Consider the following 23,624-nt stretch of genomic DNA (forward strand, 5'->3'; position numbering starts at 1 on the left):
GCATGCTAACACACAGAATAATAGTATTAGCTTAGCCTTTATATAAAGTGTCTACCTTTGAAAACAGCTAAAAATAAAAATGCTAGTATGCTAAGTTGAGAATTTTGACTTTGGGTCTGACTTGGTAAAGCGAGACAGTGCAGACGTCCCCTAAACAATACATGCTAACACCTATCATGATAGTGCTAAGTGTTTATATAATAATCTACCTATGAAAAGAGCTCAAATAAGACAATGCTAATATTATCGTGCCATCAATGCTAACATGTTAACACCTAGCATGCTAACACCTAGCATAATAATGCTGTTTATATAAGTGTCGAGCTATAAAAAATGCTACTATGCTAATGTTAGCATGCTAACACAGAATAATAGTATTAGCTTAGCCTTTATATAAAGTGTCTACCTTTGAAAACAGCTAAAAATAAAAATGCTAGTATGCTAAGTTGAGAATTTTGACTTTGGGTCTGACTTGGTAAAGCGAGACAGTGCGGACGTCCCCTAAACAATACATGCTAACACCTATCATGATAGTGCTAAGTGTTTATATAATAATCTACCTATGAAAAGAGCTCAAATAAGACAATGCTAATATTATCGTGCCATCAATGCTAACATGTTAACACCTAGCATGCTAACACCTAGCATAATAATGCTGTTTATATAAGTGTCGAGCTATAAAAAAATGCTACTATGCTAATGTTAGCATGCTAACACATAGAATAATAGTATTAGCTTAGCCTTTATATAAAGTGTCTACCATTGAAAAGAGCTAAAAATAAAAATGCTAGTATGCTAAGTTGGGAATTTTGACTTTGGAAGTGTCTGACTCGGTAAGCGGAAAAAAACTAAAAAAAAAAAAACATAACCTCCGTGCTGTGCTTGGCGGAGGTAATAATCCCTCATATTCACACTTGATAGAAGATCCACATTAATATTTCAAATCATTTTCTACGGGGAGGGGTATAAACATGGCAATGTAACTACTGTAGCTAACAGATTTCAAAAGCAGGAAAAAGTGGCCAAAATTACACACTCACATTTGGTAAAAAAAATAAATAAATGTGGATGTGGAGGGCCCCAAAATTACTAAATACGCCCCTGATAAGGACCTGTCACCTGTCATCTCATATTACAATCTCTGCAAATATACTATTGATTAAATTAAACATAGTATTGATTGGGTACTAAATGTTAATACCAGACTGTAATTATGCACAATAGCTTTAAAGGCAAGTGTCAGTAAAAATTGACTTATGGGACAAATGCTCTGCACACTCACACGGCAGGGTCACTCAGAGCAGATCTGATTGTTAGGACACATAAAGCCAGATGAGAAGCCATTATTGCATTCTAAATTGCTGCTGTCACATAAAAAGCTTTTACTTCTTCTAAGATTTTTTTGAAGCAGCATATAATTAGGAATTCATGACCTCTGACCACTTAGCCAGACAGCTATTACAGCCGTAGACTATAATTTTCACATATTTAGACTGTCAACAGGTTTGATGAAAGGCGATGTGACATTTTTGTTAAGCAGCGCCAACAATGGAACCATCGATCGACGCGCAACATCTTTACGTTGAGCTTCTAAAATACAATAAGAATACTGCAGAGATGATACAATACAAACATTGTCATGTCAATCATTATTTTCTTTGACGTGTGACAACACAGACAGTTTATTATGTATGTGATTGTAACAAATCCATACAAGAAATGACTGATGCAACATTTAACCGACATTTTCTTCTTTGTAAATGTAATAAATATATACATTATGCAGTTCAACCTGCACCAGTACAACATGAGTCAAATAAAGACACATTTTTTTAAAAGCTGCACTGGTTGACACGGCAACAATCTGATATTTTTGTCACCTGTGGTATTCTAATCAAGCCACAGATAAATACGTATTGATTTGAAAATGAACCCTGGAGCAACAATCAGTGACTGGATGGTACATGCAAGGCTCATGGTCACCTAAATGTGAGAAGCAGTACAGCCGTAGCGCCCCCGTGTGCTTGCGTAGAGACATACATGTTCAATACTGTACATTATTACATATGATGCGTGCCGTATGAGAAGCTGATATTTACATCCAAATCCTTGCATATTCTGACTCACGAGTGCCATCACTTAGATCAGAGGTGTCTTTATTTAAACTTTTTCCATTGAGGGCTGCATATTGAAAAATGTAAGGAGGGATTGGCCACTTTGATATTTCAGATTTTGTAAACAAATCTATGTTGGTCTGCCCGCTGCTTTATTATCACTTTACTCTCGTAAAACTTTCTTTCCCATAAGATGACCTCTTTTTCTTGCAATATTCTGATTTTATTCTCTTAAGAATTCTATTTTATTCTTGTCGTATTACTGACATTTTTGCTATTTTCTTGTTTTCACATTGTTTTGACAATGTACCATGGGTCGCAAATGGCCACCTTTGGACACCCCTGACTTAGATCTATTATTATGACCATACAGTTGTTGACGAGGTATTCATTACATTACACAAAGATACCCTTTTTGGTACAAAGTGTGCAAAACAAGTTATTTTTTCCCTATTTGCCCAATAACAGCTATATTAGACCTGGCTTGACAGCAAAAATAATGCTTATTTATGATAATACACAAGTATGGATAACACAAACATAATATTGGGAACATATGCAAAACACAAAGTGTCGACAATCAATGTTTTGTACTACTTAGGGTCAGGAAAGTCTATATGGAATTTTATAACCAGGAGGGGAAACAAAATGTTCCATTCCATTAATTGAAAACAATTAGGCCTGTGTGTATTTTTCAACTATTTCTATAGAAACACATAACTGTCAAATTGTCTGTATATCATCCCTGGTATAATTTAAGTAAAAAGCATAGCACTCATTAAGATGGCAGATGGAACATCATGCAAACTGTCTTTTAGCTGCCACCATGATTCACTATTTAAAAAATCATCCAGCTCATCCATATTCATCAAGTGCTCTGCATTGACTATGGTTGAACATGGAGGAGTGATGTTGTAATAATGGATCCCATTAGAGAGCTGGAGGAGTGGAAGGAGTGAAAAAGTGGACCTTTTTCATATATAGTTCATTAAATAAGGCTTTAAGAACCAATGCTGCCAGCCTGAAGACAATAGTTTACAGTTGCTGAGACCACCAGTCAATTGAGATGCTCCTCCACCTCCAAACCTGCTAGCTTGATGCTGATGTTCTCCTCTGATTTGGGATCAACATTTGCAATAAAAGCAACCAAGTTGCTGGTTCCCATTTTTAAGAAAGGGGACTGAAGGGTGCATAAACTAAAATTGGATCACACTTCTCAGGATCCTGGTAAGGTCTATTCAAGGGATCTGGAGAGGAGGGTCCTTCAATGTCAGAAGGTGCATGGAGTTTGCCCAACCAGTCTCCATGTGTTTTGTGGACTAGGCGAAGTTCTTAACTGGTCTAAGAACACCTCTTATCTATTTATAAATTTTTACTGACGTATGGGGAATTACGTGTTTTCTACTGAGACAACAGCCTACTACTGGAGGAAAAAATATATAATAAATTTTTTTACTTTTTTGACCAAAAATTTATACATTTGTAGAGTTCCAAATGTTGAATCACAAATATGCAGGGATTTACTTATAGTATACCGATGATTGGAGGAGTAAAACCGCTGTGGATAATTAAGAACAGAAAAAATAAATACTTTAAAAAAGTCCTTGCAACTTCAGTTCAGTCCAGTGGAACTTCAGAAACGCTCGGTAACATAGATGCTGTGGCTCGTTTGGATTCCCTCATCTTATCCAGCCCAAAGAGGAGGTCGAGCTGGGTGACTGGACGCAATTGCTCCTCATCCACTGGTCTGCAGAAGAGAACATGAAACTAAGTTCACGCGAGCAGAGTTCATTAATATAGTCAGTTGATTAGGATTGTCATTATTATATTACGTATGTGTATTGAATGGTGGCCAGAAATATTTCAGTATTGAACAAAGGAAAATTTGTTCTCAATCAGAAATCACTCCACACTCTTTATTGCTCTGTGGTTCTACCATATCTTACTTATTGTGTGGAAATATGGGCTAATAACTATGAAAGCAATCTTCACTTGCTAAATGTACTGCAAAAAAGGTCAGTAAGGATAATTCATAATGCCGCCTACAGAGAACTCCTTATTTCTAAAATCACAACTTCAAACAGCTAAAACAATGCATCAGGCTAAAAATAACCAATTACCTAAAAATGTCATCCAATACTTCTCTACAAGAGAGGAGAAATATGATCTCAGGGAAGAAGTACATTTGAAACACTTATATGCTAGGACTATGTTAAAAAGCCATAGCATTTCAGTATGTGGAATCAAACTATGGAATGGATTGAGTAAGGAAATCAAACAATGCACAATTCAAGAAACAATACAAGCAGTTGATGTTTGCTGAATACAAGGATGAAGAGTCTTGAACCAGTCATGATGTGCTATATATATCACTATATTGACACTTACTATGGTACCCATTATGTCATTGGATGGACATATCACCTCGTACTTCGGTACGTAACAAAAAACAAAACTAAACATAAAACTAAAAAAAAAAATAATAATAATTTTAAAAAAATAAAAAAAAACTTTTAGGAAAGCAGGAAGTGAACAAATGTAACAGTTACTGATTGTAAAAGTACCAGATGGAGGGGTAGGATTTAATAAGCTTTGCTTCTTCCTACTCCTTTTGGACATGTGGAACTGTGAACTGATTATGTGATGCATTCAATTGTAATCTGATGCATGTTCAAATGAAATAAAACCATTACCATTACAATGGAGTGTCTGTTGAGTGGTTATAAGTTGTTATACATTAGTTATCCTGATATGAAAGCAACAAGAATCACACTTTTTGGTGTATTCAAATATCTCACCCTCTAACGAGAACACTTAAATTAGCACTGACCTTTATCATTTGAATTTGTATACTTTTTCAATTCATGATTCATAATATCACAATCACTTTGAGTGCTTTGTGATCTAAATACCGCAACATGAATAATTTGTAAATTGTAGCATTAAAAATGTACAGTCGGCATGAGAGCCTACCCTCAAGCTGCAGTTTGAGGTTGTTGCTACTGTTATTCTGCAAATAGAAGCTCATCAGAAATGTGTGAGTGTCTTACTTTTCTTCCTCCTGGACTTCTCCTAACTGCTGAGCGATCTGCCTCATCTGCTCCTTACGCACGTAGTCTCGAACTCTGTACATAGCGGCATCGCGGCAAAGTTCCCGGAGGTCGCTGCCAGAGTAGCCTTCCGTCTTCTCGGCTATCTCCTTCAGATTAATGGTGTTGCTCAGCTGCTCAGGAGAAAGTAGGATGGTAAAATGAGAGAATCACAGCCAGGGCAGTAGTGTTAAATCCTCTGCACTGCACATATCTTACATTTTCTCCAGCTAAAATCAGCCTCATGATGTCCTGTCTCTGTCGTGCGTTCTGCAGAAAAAGACAACGACTCTTGTTAAGACAAAAATAAAGCACATTAACTAGGACACAAGTGCCGTGACATTGAATGCAAAACCTGTTCTTGAGAAGTTGAAAAAGATTTTACTCAATGATTTCATTTATGTCCTCGCATAATTGCAATTTATCATTCTTTAAACAGCTAAAAAGAGACAGCTAATAATGCATGTAGTGGGATGCAACTATTCCGCCTATAATGCCTCCAAAACGCTCCATTGACATAACGTTACCGGCGTATTAATGTATTAAGTAGGGCAAAATACTGTAAGTATTACATGTTATCATGAACGTACCCATGACTAAATGGTCACAGCATGTTAATAACCGTAAAACCATAGAACATTTTTGGGGGTGTTTTCTAGGCGGACTATGTATGTCCCATTACGTGCATTGATGAGCTGCCTCTTTTTATCGGTTTTTAATGGTAATGGTTTTATTTCATTTGAACATGCATCAGATTACAATTGAATGCATCCCATAATCAGTTGACAGTTCCACATGTCCAAAAGGAGTAGGAAGAAGCAAAGCTTATTAAATCCTACCCCTCCATCTGGTACTTTTACAATCAGTAAGTGTTACATTTCTTCACTTCCTGCTTTCCTAATATAGTTCAAGGTTTTTTATTTTTTATTTTTTGTCCCGTACCGAAGTACAAGGTGATATGACCATACAATGGCATAATGTGTACCATAGTAAGTGTCAATATAGTGATATATATAGCACATCATGACCGGTTCAAGACTCTTCATCCTTGTATTTAGCAAACATCATTTATATCTTCAGAACGCACAGAGGAGACAAAGACATGTGTTCATGTCTCACACAAGGATTGTAGATGATGGTGATATTTAAAAAAAACAGCAGTTTTCCTCATAGTTATATTTAATAAATATAGGACGCTGAGATTTCCCACTTTGTTTAGTGGTCATTGAACGCACCATAGATGTGTGACATGTAAAAGATTAAACTTATACTGTATACCGGATTCAAGACCGGATTCAAAGATATCTTATTTTGTACTTATATATAATATCCTTATGTAGAACCATGCTTTGTTCTATGAATAAAAATGTAGAAAAAGTGAGGCAATCCAAGATCCCTCAAACTTAGGATCATATTCTGATTAGACACAGCAAATGAACTAAGGAACAGAAGAAGAGTTCTTACAGGAAGACCAACATGAAAAGTGGTGGGCATTCTGCGCAGGATAGCAGGGTCCACATCTTGTGGTCGATTTGTTGCCCCCATGATCATGACCTAAAGTGAGAACAATAACATGTCATGATAGTCTGGAAGCAACAAGTAAAATGTGGCACCACTGCAAAAGGTACCAGTATCTGTGGTCCATTTTCATTTTGTAAAATTAGCTTGTAGAAGAAAAAAGAAGGTTGGAGACCACTGCTCTAAACACACCCAACAGCTGCTGGCACCGAGTCAGATCTTTCAATTTATACCTGAGTGGCTGAGGATGTTTCCAGCCCGTCCCACAGGCTCATGAACTGGGCCTTCATCATGGCAGTGGCCTCGTGATCAAGGCTGGAGCGGTTCCTGAGAAATGACTCTAACAAAGACAAATGTAGAGAAGATTCATGTGTACATGAAAATCAAAGTGGGATCACAAATAGTTTTTGCAGCATTAGACAAAACCAGGATGTGTGTACTGATTCAACACAGCAGACTTGAAGACTAAACCACAATTTAAGGAATGTTTTTGTGTGAAATGCATGGCTTTGTTCCTCATGTACTGATGTGCCTGCTTGATGACTAAAATGTTAATACATTCTGATGAAGTTTCAGAGTGTGAGGATGAAAATCATTCATCATTTTACAAACAGTAATTTGAACTATGTTGTAACCATATCAGCTGTGTTGTCAGCCAGCCCTAGGTGTAACACGAGCATATGCGGGACAGTGATGCTTGTTTAGAAGCCTGAACCAATTATTTGTGACACTTCTGGAAAATGTTGCTGTCAAATGTCATTTTGACAGTGCTGCTTGTGGCACAAAGTAATTTGATCACATGTTTATGATGAGCATGTGGAATTTGTTCATGCAGTTGACTCAATTTTACTGTTTGATATGAGCTCTGTGCACGGCGGTCGAGTGGTTAGCGCGCAGACCTCAATTCCTTCAATTACACCCTCGGCCATCTCTGTGTGGAGTTTGCATGTTCTCCCTGTGCATGCGTGGATTTTCTCGGGGGACTTTGGTTTCCTTCCAAAAACATGCTAGGTTAATTGTCGACTCCAAATTGTCCATAGGTATGAATGTGAATGAGTGTGAATGGTTGTTTGTCTATATGTGCCCTGTGATTGGCTGGCCACCAGTCCAGGGTGTACCCCGCCTCTCGCCCTTGTGAGGAAAAGCGGTAGAAAATGAATGAATATGAGCTGTGCAAATGACGGACTGCCAAAAACTACTGCGCTCGCTACATCACCGTTCGAAGCTCGCGCCCTCACTCAAAAAAAAAAAATGATCACTGTGTTGTGTTTGAATTTGGACTAGTATTATGTTTTATTATCATTAAAAATAACTGTCCATAGGTATGAATGTGAGTGTGAATGGTTGTCTATATGTGCCCTATGATTGGCTGGCGACCAGTCCAGGGTGTACCCCACCTCTCGCCCAAAGACAGTTGGGATAGGCTCCAGCATGCCCTCCACCCTCGTGGATAAGCGGTATAGAAAATGGATGCATGGATATTTAAGCAAATTGTACTTATTCTTGGTCTAAATTATCACACAACTCCATGTCAAATAAAAACAAATAAACTATTCGTTTAAGCCAAATTGGCTAACTACACACATTTCTACTGAATCTTCAACAATGCCTGTGCTTGTGATAAAGGAAAATGTAGTCACACATGCAATTCCAACTGCATATGTAATATATTTTTATATGTTTTATGTTTATCGCCAATTCAACCTGTTTTGGTCTGGAAGGGATTATTCAGTGTTTATAATGATTTTGTGCCACGACCGAGCGGTCTGTCAAGTAAATACAAATGTTCCTACTCCTCACAATGACAACATTTCATTCATCTTATCTATCCACTGCGCCGAGCAGGCAGTCATCAACTCGGCTTGTTCATATTTATCATTTATACCGGTATAAGTCATTTTCTTATCATGGGAAGAATCTAAACCGGTATACAGGTACATAAAAAATATCGCCTAACCCTAATATATGTATTTATTAAACATTTTTAAAATAATCTAGTCATTGTTTCACTCACCAATTTCATCAATGAAAATTATACAAGGCTGAAGTTTGACCGCCAATGAGAAGACGGCAGCCGTCAGCTTTTGGGATTCGCCGTACCACATGTCGGTAAGCGTGGACGCCTGCAGGTTGATAAACTTGCAGCCAGAAGCTTTGGCCGTTGCCTTAGCAATCATGGTCTTCCCACATCCCGGTGGACCAAACAACAAAACACCTGCAGGGACAAAATATGAACAGGTCATAATTTACACTTTGTAAAGGGGGCCTATCATGGTTGCCCATTTGTATGAGTTGTGGACTCCTGTAGAGCAGCTACACACAATAACCTACACAGAAAACGCTTTAGAATCTGGAATACACTTTTTCCAGCTGTATTTCCTTTGATTTGTGCCTTCTGCCAAAATGGTCTCTAATACGGGACAATATTTTTTTTACGAAAAAAACTACAAAACAATGCAGGCACATTTTGAAATATTTTACAACTTTGAATGCATGACCTAAGCCTGATGCTTTTAAACATAACATATTTGCATAAATTGAAACAAAACCTAATAATAAACAACAATATAATATAATAATAAACAAAACCTAATAACTTCATTGTAGTTCAGTTTAACAACATATTGCTGATGTACCTTTAGGTGGCTGAAACAGTTTGGATCCAGCCAAAAGGTGTCTTTTCTGAAAGGGCAAAATGACTGTGTCTTGTAGCTCATTGATTATCTCATCTAGTCCTGCTATATCTCTCCAGGACACCTGCAAGGGGGAAGGCAACATGCAGTTAAGATGTGAGCATTTGTCTTTGCAAAGCAATTAAGGGGTATTATAAAACTGTCACTGTCACTTTATGAATTTGCTCCAAGAGGGACCAAATTATTACAAACGCCACACTGCAATGCAGTAGTGCAAACAAAAGTCATACTGATATATACTTATATGTTAAATCAATCATTACAGTAGCTTACAGTGTCAACCAGTTGTTTGATGCAGCTCTTGCAAAGGTGCTGATTAGATGGTGTGGGTGTACCAACCATTGCGGCCTACGAGTTCGTTTTTTAATAACACTTGATGTTATGGACATTGGATTAAAATAGTTACCTTCATTGTTTGTGGATCAACGAGGTGGGTTGCAATGTTCATCTCATATTCAGTAAGTTTGACGCCTTCAACACCAATCCTCTTCATAAGCTTCTCCGCCTGGGGGCATAATGGCTGATTAATAGTAGACCAAAACTTCAGATTCCACCATAGAGAAATTCAGAAATCAAAACCTACAATATTCATTCATTCATTCATTTTCTACCAGGTACACCCTGGACTGGTCGCCAGCCAATCGCAGGGCACAAATTGACAAACAACCATTAACACGCACATTCATACCTATGGACAATTTGGAGTCGCCAATTAACCTAGCATGTTTTTGGAATATGGGAGGAAACCGGAGTACCCGGAGAAAACCCACGCATGCACGGGGAGAACATGCAAACTCCACACAGAGATGGCCGAGGGTGGAATAGAACCCTGGTCTCCTAGCTGTGAGGTCTGCGTGCTAACCACTCGACCGTCGTGCAGCCTACAATATTTCACGCCAATTCATTTAAATTCAACTCCCAACTGCAAAAAACTCCCACATTTTGGCCAAGCATCTTCATATGAATCACACTTGTCAACTGCGCTGCAAAAAAATATTTTAATACAATTAACGATTCAAGAAAATATGGCTTTCAGATAGTTTATACAACGAAAATCTTGCAACAAGCTTATTTATTGTAGAGAAGAGAGTCTTGTGATTTGAAGAGCCAGAGTGTATGAGGTTGGAGTAGTCGGGGGGCCGACCTAAGTTGATAGCATCGTTGTATTGATGAATGTAGTCAGTAATGGCTTGGTGGTGGATAGTCAAACCAGTTTTCTTGCCGAGTCTTTCTAGTTGTCGCTTACGGGATTTCATTTCTTTTTGTGGAGTTCAGTTGACAAATGCAATACTTTTCTATCATTCTTTCAAAGCAAGATTGACACTATCTACTCCAACATGGCCTCCTCTTCAATCACTAATCTGCTCCCCTATACCACTCTGCCCCTGTCACAGTTCACTCCACTGTCCCATGAGCAACTTCCGACCGATCCCAAATCTCCTATTACAGTCTAAAATTCAGGAACGTGCTGTGGCCATCCATCTTAACATCCACCCATGACCTGTTTGAACCCTTCTAATCTCATTACAGCACAGAAACAGCACTCCTTAAAGTCACCAATGACCTCCTACTTTCTTCAGACTGTGGCGACCTCAGCATTCTCCTCCGTAGCTACCTCACAGCTGCATTTGACACCATCAGCCGTTCCATTCTCCTCTCCGGTTTGGAATTTTCCCTGAACATTACTGGCTCTGCCCTCTCCTGGCTAACATCATACCTCACAAACAGACGACAATTTATAAGTATTAACAATTGCACCTCTTCCACTGCTCCACTATCACAAGGTGCCCCCCAGGCTTCAGTGCTTGGCCCACTACTTTTCATTCTTTAAATGCTCCCCCTTGGTAACATCATCTGCCGGCATGGTCTCCACTTTCACTGCTACGCTGTCATCCATGACATCCATCACAGTACATCACCACTATAACTCACTCCACCTTGACAAACTGCCTCACTGAAATTAAATCTTGGATGCACTCAAACTTCCTTCAAATTTCATCATCGGTCCCAAATCTGCCACAAAAAAGTATCTGAATTTGACTTCTACCTTCGATACCTACACTCACTCTCCACTTACATCCACAACCTTGGCGTTTTTCTCGACAATAACCTCTGAACACCACGTCAACCACATTACAAAACTTGCTTTCTTTCACCTCAAAAGCGTTGCCTGCCTACGACCATCACTTCCCTTCTCCTCTGCTCAAATTCTTATCCGTGCATCCACCACCTTCACACTTGACTACTGTAAGAGCGTCCTCTATAGCTCATCATCCAAAGTTCTCAATAAACTTTAATAGATGCAGAATTCTGCCGGCACAAACTGGAACTCCTTTTAAGTATTTGCAAGTGTGACTTTAAAACAGAACGTTTTCACAGGTACCACAAAATCCCCCAAAATACAGCCGAACATGTGCAGATTCTGGAAGAACTATAAAGTTTTGTGTGCTGGTTAGAGTCGAATAAAGAGCATAATATGTCCCCTTAAATACCCGTTCTCATGATTGGCTTCACCTGTGTATGCAGGTCAGGGGTCAAAAGGGTTGCCAAATTTATGCATCTCCCTGTTGTTTAAAAAAATATTGCACACTTTCTGTAAATCCTATAAACTTCTTTTCACCTCTTATACATCAATATGTTTGATTGCTATATGATATATTAAACTGAAATAGCTGATCCAAACAACCAGTGATTTATCCTGGGGTGCCCAAACTTTTTCATACCACTGTAAATCATGCCTTGCATGTTTACTGTTGAAGATTGTGGCAATAAGCTGAATAGTTGAAGATTCCACAAGCTACTAACAAAACAACAGGACAGACTGAAGATACCACCTCTCAATTTAGACCCGACAACATCGCTCCTAAGACTTAGCAAGATGCTAGTTTATTCCGAATGTTTCTTTTTATTAACCTGAGGATTATTTTGCTCAACAGGGAGCACACATCTTGTGATGAAAGATACTATCGATGCTATTCCACCAGTCGGCATCCCAATGACAGCGGCCATTCTAACTGTTTTGTGTGTGTGTGTATGTTTCACTATAGCCTGATCTGGCTTGAACACAGCAACGTGATTCTCTGCCTGGGGGGGCGGAATGTTTTTAATCTTAGAGGGCTTTGTAGTCAAAATAGGTGTGTTCCAATGACGTGTTTTCTGGCGTTATAATGCACAGAAAAATTGAATGTGTTCCGGTGTCACATAATGATTGTAAATACAAAATTATAAAAAATTATTCATTAAAAATCAAATCAATTGATCAAGGTTGAAACACATACCCTTTTCTTGGCTTGGTTTTTCTGTTTGGAGGTAGGGTCCATTGCTTCCACCACCCATTTGATGCTGTAGTAGGTGGCCGCTCCAAAGATGGTCAACCTTACTAGCATGCCCACCACCTCATTCCTGGTCAATGGCCTCAACAGAGCCTCCCGGGGAAGATCTTTCAGCATCTCAGCTACCTGATGTCAGTCCATCGGCTTACTGAATTGGTGTGGTAGAAGTCAGGTGAACACAACACAGGCAGATAGGTACTTCTATAATAGCATCATAAATGTAATGCATGCCTGTTGTATGAACAAGTGTACATGTTCAATTTATTTGTTGCCACATTTTCAAAACCTGTCCTCCAAAATTAACTTAAAAGTTAAATGATTTCAAATATTATGAACCCATAAAATAAAATGATTGAATACTTATACTCCAAGTGCTATCAGTAGTGCGCACTGTCAATGATTTAAATACAGTAAATCACAGTAGTTTTATAAATTGACGATAACAATCCATCTGTAAAAAAAATTAAAGCACTGCTTCCCATAATTACAGCTAACTTAGGAAGGGCATAAACTTATTTTGTTCATTAATTTTTTTACAATTAAATTCCACCGGCAACAACGCACCATAGCACCTTATAGGAAGCTACGGCTATGAACCTGCGTCTCTTCAGTTCAATGTGTGCTGCCGGACAACGCAGTCAGTGATAAACGAACATAATTCAATATTTTTTTACCATGCAAAACTGTACTTACACGTTAAAAGTGACAATCTTACCGAAGACGATTTAGAGGATGTAAATATACACGAACCTGGGGTACGTCGCGTATACTACGTCGGGTGGAAACATAAACTTCCTGTATTTCCGGAACAGGAGACAATGTTTGTCATTACAAAAAGTCCCCACTAGAGAGCAGACTTTGCACAGCGCTACAAACATCAGAACCATGGACAGCGTCCACAAGACTGCAGCAGGTTGAGATAAACATTAACTGTAAATAATGTTAGACAATAACATAATAACGAGGAATATTTTTTTACTATTGCACACAATCTAGATATTTGGATATTGATTAGGTTATGATATCTATACATGTCACATACACTGTATGTCACACTGACTTTATTCACCATGGAGATTAAAAGCATGCAAGGGTTGGATGTAGGACAAATAATATATAACATAAATATTTTGGGGAAAATAGTGCAAACAGTTTTACAAATCTTAAAACCGCATATGTGTTTGGCTTTTACTCATTTCCATTACGGTTTGATAACGGATTATCCCGTCTTCTGAGGGGACTCAAAGATAAGACCCTAACAAATGGGATTCCCTCGACTGCTATTTATCACACAGGGGTCAATGGGATTGTTAATTGTCGCAGATTGTGCAATAAATGTGGAAATGCGGTTATAGCCTGTATCCAGATGGATCTTTGGTCAGGGATTTGGACTTGGACAATAGAATAAAGGGGCTGAGACAAAATGCAGTTTAAAACCCTAAAATGTATTTGTGATATTTTACTCAGGGAATACAGATTAATGTTGAAGCAGAATTTTGTTTTATTTTTGCACATTGGCTTTGTTTTCTACATGCTTCCACTGCTTTCCTCTCCTGACTGACCGGTTATTCTCCTCTAAGAGCATAATTAGGTTTTCGAACAATGGAACAAAAACATTATTTTTATGTCTTTGCTATTGTTTATTGTTTTCATTTTATCCCTTTGGAAGGTAAGAGGGCTCAAAGTCCCTTGTGTAGTCCAATTAGGATGTGAAAGTCTAAGCTTGAAGCATTATACAATTGAAAGTCTGGTCTTGTTGAAGAAAATGGCACACATGACTGCTATTGAACACACCTCTGGCCCTGAAAATACTTTATAAAAAGGCTTAATCCCCCGCTTTTACTGCTGCGGTGCCCCAGGAGATAGCAGCCAAACAGCACCATTTTGATGGGTCTGGGCAGCAACGTGCAAGCTTGTGTATCTGCAAAGTGCAGCTGGGGTTCCACATTCCCACAACACCTTGCACCGTGCCTAAACAGCCACTCTCAAGTGGGTAGACAAAAAAAAAAAATCAGCTGGCAGGGCTGTCAAGCTTCACCATACCACAGCTGAAAACATTCACACACTAAATCCTTTCTCTATAGAGACACAGTCTGGCAACTGATTGTTCAGTTGCTATAGAGACAGAGACACCAGCTAATGCATTATCACTGGGAGTTTATGACTTATTACACACTACATTGTACAAGATTTTTCACTCCGGCTGGAATACTTTTCTTCATCACTGTAAAAATGATCAAACAGTGACTCTAACCACGTTCAGTGTGCAAGGTGTTAATGTTGGTCACATCACAGCTTTTTATTATATTTTCCATCTTACGAGGAGATTTATTAGTGGTGGCAACTTATGGAATGCTTAAGGGTGTATATTTGTTGTTGTTTTTTTTGTTTAATTGTTGCTATGATTTGGTGTTATATAAATAAATTGATTGATGCTTTTGTCAATGTCCCAAAGAACAGAAATGGTTTACTTGAGTGATAATTTGAGACATTTTTAACATCATGTACTTTCATATTTTAGCATCAATCTGCCATCTTTTTTGGTCAGATAGTGAATATATAAGTAAGTTGTCAAGCAGTTGAAAATAACAAATTTAGTACAGTATAATATTAGGGTCTGCATTTTTGTTATTTTAATAAATACTAGTGTTGATATCCCACCCTCGGCCATCTCTGTGTGGAGTTTGCATATTCTTCCCGTGCATGCGTGGGTTTTCTCCGGGTACTCCGGTTTCCTCCCACATTCCAAAAACATGCTAGGTTAATTGGCGACTCCAAATTGTCCATAGGTATGAATGTGAGTGTGAATGGTTGTTTGTCTATATGTGCCCTGTGATTGGCTGGCGACCAGTCCAGGGTGTACCCCGCCTCACGCCCGAAGACAGCTGGGATAGGCTCCAGCACCCCCGCGACCCTTGTGAGGAAAAGCGGTAGAAAATGAATGAATAGTGTTGATATCAGCTATTGGTCCGATATCAGCTAAAAAGGGAGTATTATTGTATAGTTTCACCCCACATCCATTATAGCAATCGGATGCCAGCTTCCCATTTCAAACTCCACTCCAGGACTTCTCTCCCGCATCCAGAACCCACGTGATCATAACAACAGTTCTAACAATAAAGAAGCAGGACCGACCTCTTGCAAGTCCAAAAAGTCCAAAAAAGACATGCAAAGCCATTCATGAATGTCATTGGCACAGAGCCGGGAAAGTACACAGAACCGAAGCAGCACAACAAAAAAACAGCATGAGCAGCCTCTTAAGACCGTGAAGGTGAAAAAAACCCCCTCTGGCCCCAAACAAAACCTGTCTGAAAAATCCGCAAAGCATTAGAAAATGAGATTTTCCTTATACCTACTGTTGCTGACTATTGTTCTCTGTTTGAGTAAATATCGCTTGCTCAAGTCATACGACTTCTTCGTATGACCTCAGTGCCAATCTCTGACACACCACTAAAATCACTAAAATCAAACTAAAATCACACTAAAACCTCTAAAAGACGAGTTTTAGATATATGCAATCATTCATTTCATTTCATTTATTAAACAGAAAGAAAAAAAAAACATTTTGTGGCCTGACTCTGGGAAAAAAAACAGTACTGCATCAGATCCATACATCAGGGACCAGGTCTGTCGAACATGTGCAAATTAAGTTTGTTAAGTTTTAGATTCATCCTAAAAAAAAATTATCCAAAAGCTGAATATTTCTTTTTGTGAGTAGGTTTCTCATCCTAAAGTCATATTTTCTTTGGACCTTTGCTTTTTGCACTTTCTTAAAGTATGACATTTGTTGAAATTGATTGAATTTGGCAGAACCAGCAGCAACTGACAGAACCAATGTCTGGGTGAGATGCACCACTGCTCAACAAAAATAATTCTCAGGTTCTCTGTTCTTTTTTTTTTTTCATTCCAGTGACCAGAAAATAAAAGATGATTACAGCTGTTTCTCTAGATTGACAGCTTGTGCAGTTTCCTCAACTCCAAGGGCCTCACCATGGTTACCAAGACAACTGGCAAGATGAAAAAGAAGGCTGCTTAAAAAGACTATTTGTTCTCTTTCTCTGCTATCACCTCTGACAGGTAAAAAGGCTTTGCACTCCCGACGGGCCATACCATATTCATGCATACAGGAAAGGCTGATTTCAGACATCTTGATGTGATGGGGAAATTAGTTTGTTAGTCAGTTGGATGAAGATTTAGCTGTGTTCCAATGACGTGCAATGTTAGCTCATATTAACTCGTTTTCTCATGTTATAATACACAGAAAAGGGAAATAAATATATGTTCATGTTTCACATAAGAATTGTGAATGATGGGCAGAATTCCAAAAAAGTGCAGTTCCCCAAAGACAACCTGAAGACTTGAGTATTTATCAGGCCTTTTTTTCATACTGCCTACAGTTTTAGACTAAGTCAACAACAAACTGTGAGCTTCCTTAAAAAAAAAAAAAGCAAAGTATATCAGATGACAAATATTGTTGAGGGACTTATTATGCATAAGCATGAGTGGATGCTAATGAGTTGGACTTGGTGGTGTTTATTGATGAAGTAGCTGCTGACCAAAGCAAAAACTGGATTGGTTACACATTTTGATTGTTATTTCAAATCTATTGTGGTGTGCAAAGCAAAAATCCATAACATTAATTGTCATTATCCAAGCACTTGGGGTCCTAATAGCATTAAAAATTTGTCTTTATTTCTAAAAAATTACTCTGATATACCAAAATGACAAGGGCTGGACGGTGGTCGCGCAGGCCACACAGCTAGCAGACCTCGGTTCAATTCACCCTCCCCGTGCGTAGGTTTTTTCTCCGGGCACTCCGGTTTCCTCCCACATTCCAAAAACATGCTAGGTTAATTGGCCACTCCAAATTGTCCATAGGTATGAATGTGAGTGTGAATGGTTGTTTGTCTATATGTGCCCTGTGATTGGCTGGCGACCAGTCCGATGGGATAGGCTCCAGCATGCCTGCGACCCTCATGAGGATAAGCGGTGGATGGATGGATGCCCAGATGACATGAATGGAACTTTGGACTACACTATATAAATCATATTGAAACATTGAAAAAAAATCAATGAATGTTATTTTTACAATCCTCATTTAACCTTCTGCTGTAACCATCTTGCTGTATAAACATACAAAACAACTAAATAATTAACCTGGTCGAATTTAATATTTCCGGGTGTAAAGATTACAGAATTATATGTTTTACCCCTGACTAACATTCTGTTGAGCTATGATCCGCCAGATATTCATTATGGTTATTGTTCCCTTTTTGCTATGTTGCCTTGGCAACTACCTATAGATAACCATGTTGGCCTCCAAGCCTACTTCCATGAGGAATTCAAAACAACAAACTAGAATGCTCAGCCCAGTCATTTGATTTGAGGTTGTGATAAAGAACTTTTTTGTCTAGTTATACACAACATTGTCTACAACTTCAACTAAAAAGGCAAGTTTACACAATTAAATGCTTGTTACTACGTAATCCATTGGGCCAAGCTTCATAGTGATGCAACGGTGGCCTGTCCAAATTACAATTCCTCACCACATCGCACTTGGAATTTCACAGCTTTATTCTTACTTGTTTTCAAAACATTAATTAAGAAATCATTGCTGTTTCATGTTTGAATATGTCCTATTATTAATCAAATACCCATATTTTATATATTTTTGTAGCTAAATTAAGCATTTTGAAGTGTAAATAGTATAGCTAAATATACTACAACACAAATTTAAGGCATTCGAAAAATGCATTGAAAGACATGCTGTGGTATGTAGTATCACAGCATGTAGTATCACAGTAGTACACTGGTCACTTAGTGTCATTTATACATTATGTTACATTGATGAGGGTGATTAATGTACAAACCACATTATGTGAAATTTTGGCATCGTTTATCACGAGAATACAAGTGGACAAGTAGAAAAGGCATAAAAGCCCCCCCTTTAAGTAAAGTAAATATGATATATATCTTACTGAAGCAAAGTATGAGTTTGTATCGCCTTGTAATTGTACTTCACACAAGTATGTATATACGTATGTACCTTGATGTAGTGTGTTCTCCGCTTCCCAACAGTGATCTCAAATATCGTCTTCCTGTCATCCGTCACCCATTGCCACTTTGAATGCGTTGCTGTGCTTGTAGCTTTCATGGCATCCCAGATCAATCAACTTGTGAATGAAAGTGCACAGAACCCAAGGAGAATTTGTTTTCCTTCCTGGGGATGAACATTTCTATTTTCCTTGAGAATTGAGCTCCTTCAAGCGTGGCATATCATTCTGAAAATGACACTTTCATCATAAATTACGGTCTAGGCACACAGTCTGATTGCGTGCAACTTTAGCCTAGAGTAAACAGTGGATGGTGCAGCCAGTCTTAAGATGCTCTGCAGAATAAAGCATATTGAATGATATTGATTAGTACTTGTGTGTCTTTTGACTCAATATACATAACTGGTCATTTTCTTATCACCTTTTATTTTGATAGACTGTATCGCGGTGTCTGTGACAAGGCATTCCGAGCAAAGACTGCCTCCATTGGACACAAATGAAGGAGACACATCACTGTCACTGGATAAAAGCCTTAAGACCCCATCCTCCCTGGCCTTCACATCTCCTTCATTGGATCCCTTGAGATCCAGATTTACTTTGTCTGATTAAAGTCTCTGCCTTCTGAGAAGGTGACTCCTGATTGAGTCCAACATAGTTAGATCCAAAAGTATTTGGACAATGATGTTTTTTTTTCATGACCATATATTTGAAATATATAAACAATAGTAATAAATGTGATTGAAGTGTATAGTGTCTGCTTTAATAAAGACAGTTAAAAATATATGGCATTTAACAGGCTGCCAGGTGGGTTAGGAGTTAGCATGTAGACCTTGAAGTCAGGGTTGAGGGTTTGAATTTCAGACTCCCTCCCACATCTCTAAAACATGAACATTATACGGTAATGGGAAACTCAAAATAGGTCATAGGTGTTAATGTGAATGTGACTGCTTGTTTCTCTGTATGCATACCTGTCAACTTTCCTGTTTTCTTTAGGAAACTGCTGTATTTTGCCCATCTTTCTTGCTGTCATCCCGTTTTAATAATTTCTTATTGTATTTTATGTTGGAACTTTTATGTGAAAAAGGATTTCCAGAGGAACATTGCTTCCTCAGAGCAACACTTGGGCAACATCAGTTGCTAAAGTAGCTGCTAAAGTCTGATGGAAAAAAAAATAATTTTCCCTATTTTCCTCCCTCATTTTCCCCTCTTTTTTGAAGGTGTTCCATCCATCCATCAATCCATTTTCTATACTGCTTATCCTCACGAGGGTCGAGGGACATGCTGTCTTCGGGCAAGAGGCGGGGTACACCCTGGACTGGGCGTCAGCCAATCACAGGGCACATATAGACAAACAACCATTCACACTCACATTCATACCTATGGACAATTTGGAGTTTACCATTTATCATTTTTTAAAAAAAAGGTAGTTTTCTCTGCACATCCAGACTATCCTGGTGCAAAATGGCGCCTCAATTGCAAAAATCAAGTAATGCAATGACATGAAGTAAATACAAATTTAGTAGTTCTGTGATAAACCATTCTGACTTATTTCAGGAAAAATGGAGCAGATACTGTATCTCTCGGCTGGGGTCAGCCAAGTTTATTTTTCCTCCAAAGTGCTGGAGCGCTGTCAGTGTGCTTCTTAGCCCAAAGTCCTAGTTTATCAAGTCCATCAGCGTTCCATGTTGCCGTGGGGATGTTGGCCAGGAGCCTAGATGAACTCCCTTTACCACCTCCTCCTCTGCCTCCCACCACCACCTCCTTTTTAGTTTACAACATGCCAAGCCGCAAAAAACAGTCATTTTTTTTTTGCTCACTTAAGTACTCGGTAGGTAAACAATGTCAAATTTACATCATGGTCATTCAAAAAGGTAAATATTGTAAGAGCTGAAATTATTATTAATAATAATAATTATAATTATTAATTATGGGCTGCGATGTAGCCTTGAAGTGTTAATATCTGTTTCCATGGTAAAAGTGAATAATACCTGTATGACAACCCAGCAATATAACAGTTGTACGCAGGAGAAACATTACATATATATTATAACCCCATGCACCCATGGCCAAAGCTCCCATTTATAACTACACAATTCTACACACTTACATTGGATCCAAACAAAACTGCAAATTTGCAGCTTTTTGGTCCATAAAATAACTATTTAAATTTGAATTCCACATATCCTTCACCTTAAATCTGTGATGATACGGCATAAAATGGACAGCATATCAATAGCTTCTTAATTCAATTTCAATTTACAATATAACAATGTGATGTCAGTACAAGGTGATGGCGCCCTGTGTGTGTGTGGCTACAGCAGCATAAATTACTCAAATTTGATGATCTGGTAAATTTTCAAACATCTAAAATTATACATAAAGCAAATAATACTGCTATGCAAAAATTTTATACAATTCTTCTCAACAGCGGAGAAGAAATATGACCTCAGGGAAAAACTTTAAACCTAAAGCACTTACTCTATAACGCCAAAAACCTTTCAGTCTGTTGAATGAAATTATGGAACGGATTGAGTAAAGAACAATGCACAGAAATAAGCAGTAGAGGGAGTCGATATCTAAGAAATACAAGGAAGAGTCCTCAACCACTGTGTACATACTATACCAGGGGTCAGCAACCTGCGGCTCCAGAGCCGCATGTGGCTCTTCAGCCTCTTTATTGTGGCTCCCTTTGCGATGCTTGAATATTTTTAACACCCGAGTGGGGAAAATGGACGTCTTTTGTAATGAGTTTTAAAAAATCCAACTTTGTCTGAGACCATGAATGCATCCTGAGTGAGTTCTGACTGCTATCCAGTTCAGTACATGAAGAAAAACAAGTAATACTTACCTACAAATCTAAAAAAAAAATTCGAGATAATTTAAAAACAGCGGAATGGGAACTTGTTTTTACGTTTACAGTAGTTTACACATACATTTATGTAAGTTTATCTCCAATACTAGCAAGAGTACTCCAACTCGTCTTTTCTTATCTGAACTACTTTGATACCCCCAAATTCCCTCCAATGTTGTTTTAAACATACTATATGTTTTGCGGCTCCAGGCTATTTTTCTTCAGGGGGCATTGGGTAAAATGTCTCTTTTCATAGTAAAGGTTGCCGACCCCTGTACTATACTATGCCTAATCACGTTTGCAATTACTAACGCTTCATCTTTTGTGAGAACATTGTCTGTGCTCACTCGTCAACCAACTATTTCTCTCAACCTTTCCATCAGTTCTTATTGTTATGTTTAATATTATTTAGCATGCAGACACAACGTTGCACTTTTAGTGGAGGAGGAACTTTTGTTGTGTGCAGGCCAACAGTCGCCTATGGAGCCCATGTTATCAGATGGATCCAATACACTGGATCGTTACAGGAAACACTCCACAGGAAAGACTCTATGACATAAGTGCTGTGCCACTCATTTGCTAAAAATACTTTTGTTTTTGTTTGTATGCATCGTAACTCCGCTCTGAATTCCCACAGGATGCACATTAAAGGAGAAAGAGATGAAGTGTTTCTTTCATCACACAAAATGTGTAATCCTCACGAGAGGCTTACTGCCGAAGCGCACCTCAACCTGGTATGTGTCCGCATTGTCAACCAGGCAAAGTGTGGCCCGTGGGCCATTTGTGGACCGCATTTTTTTATGAGCCTGTGAACAAGCCTGAAGTTTTCTACAGATTTGTTCCAAGACAAAAATGAGAGTTGTACAAGAGTTGATATGAAAAAATTATGAGTTTGACAGGCCACATACACAGTACACATATAGCTGAATAATAATAATAAATATAGCAACTTCTCATCAATCCATGCTCTTTTCAGATTTAAAATAATGGACCGATTTAATACCTACTTCCTGTTCCCATTTTCTGAAAAAAAATGCACCTACTTCCAGTTTATGCCCCACCCATTCCAAGTACAGATAATTTTGATGGGTGAACAAATACAAACAAATACAGATACAGATATAATTGCTCATCCTTAAGCTATTTTTTAATGATAAAAGTAAGCATTGAAAGTAAGACTCTACATAAAAACACTTGAAAGATGTCGGGAGAACTGCAATGTTAGTCCCAGTTCCCATGATTGACACTTGATGTGTAACACTAAACAGAAGACACTATAAATAAAAAAATAATACTAGATTATTTTTTTTAAGTAGCTATCTGAAAACTATAATAAACTAAATAAAACTAAAATAGTTTTCAGGCTGCACGGTGGTCGAGTGGTTAGCGCACAGACCTCACAGCTAGGAGACCAGGGTTCAATTCCACCCTCGGCCCTCTCTGTGTGGAGTTTGCATGTTCTCTCCGTGCATGCGTGGGTTTTCTCCGGGTACTCCGGTTTCCTCCCACATTCCAAAAACATGCTAGGTTAATTGGCGACTCCAAATTGTCCATAGGTATGAATGTGAGTGTGAATGGTTGTTTGTCTATATGTGCCCTGTGATTGGCTGGCGACCAGTCCAGGGTGTACCCCCCCTCTCGAAGCCTGAAGACAGTTGGGATAGGCTCCAGCACCCCGGCGACCCTTGTGAGGATAAGCGGTAGAAAATGAATGAATGAAAATAGTTTTCTTTTAACTCTACTAAATGTCTTGTAGTAATATGATACTTGTTACTACCATTCTGTACTCGCCACCGAGTGGAGGACCTTCTCAATTTTTAAAGGAGCAGCCCAGAACAGACAATCTCCATTCATCTAACCCCTGTTTGCCTTTTACCTTGCATTTGCTTGACAGCCGCCTGACCAGGCTCTGAAGGATTTTGGACAACTGTTGATGAGAACCAAATGTCTCTGCTCTACGACTTCTCACTCTAT

The 23,624-nt window shown here is 38.5% G+C and overlaps 1 protein-coding gene across 3 annotated transcripts; it reads right to left on the reverse strand.

Moving 5' to 3' along the window:
• Positions 1 to 1,643: 1,643 nt before the first annotated feature.
• Positions 1,644 to 13,544, reverse strand: atad1a (ATPase family AAA domain containing 1a). 3 transcript variants are annotated; one of them, XM_078789867.1, is made up of 10 exons: positions 13,440 to 13,544; positions 12,693 to 12,894; positions 9,821 to 9,919; positions 9,358 to 9,478; positions 8,736 to 8,936; positions 6,955 to 7,061; positions 6,668 to 6,757; positions 5,423 to 5,473; positions 5,165 to 5,337; positions 1,644 to 3,861 (listed from the first exon to the last, which is right to left on the reverse strand). In XM_078789867.1, the coding sequence occupies exons 2-10, from the start codon at positions 12,861 to 12,863 to the stop codon at positions 3,732 to 3,734; spliced, it is 1,143 nt and encodes a 380-aa protein (XP_078645993.1). In that variant the 5' UTR covers positions 12,864 to 12,894; positions 13,440 to 13,544; the 3' UTR covers positions 1,644 to 3,731. The 3 variants fall into 3 exon arrangements, with proteins under 3 accessions (XP_078645993.1, XP_057927734.1, XP_057927733.1); XM_058071751.2 differs by having other exon boundaries at positions 13,497 to 13,537; XM_058071750.2 differs by having other exon boundaries at positions 13,462 to 13,516.
• Between the last annotated feature and the right edge of the window lie 10,080 nt (positions 13,545 to 23,624).

The sequence above is a fragment of the Doryrhamphus excisus genome, linkage group LG3 (assembly GCF_037039965.1).
Source record: "Doryrhamphus excisus strain RoL-2023G ecotype Guam linkage group LG3, RoL_Dexc_Guam_v1.1, whole genome shotgun sequence".
NCBI lineage: Eukaryota > Metazoa > Chordata > Actinopteri > Syngnathiformes > Syngnathidae > Doryrhamphus > Doryrhamphus excisus.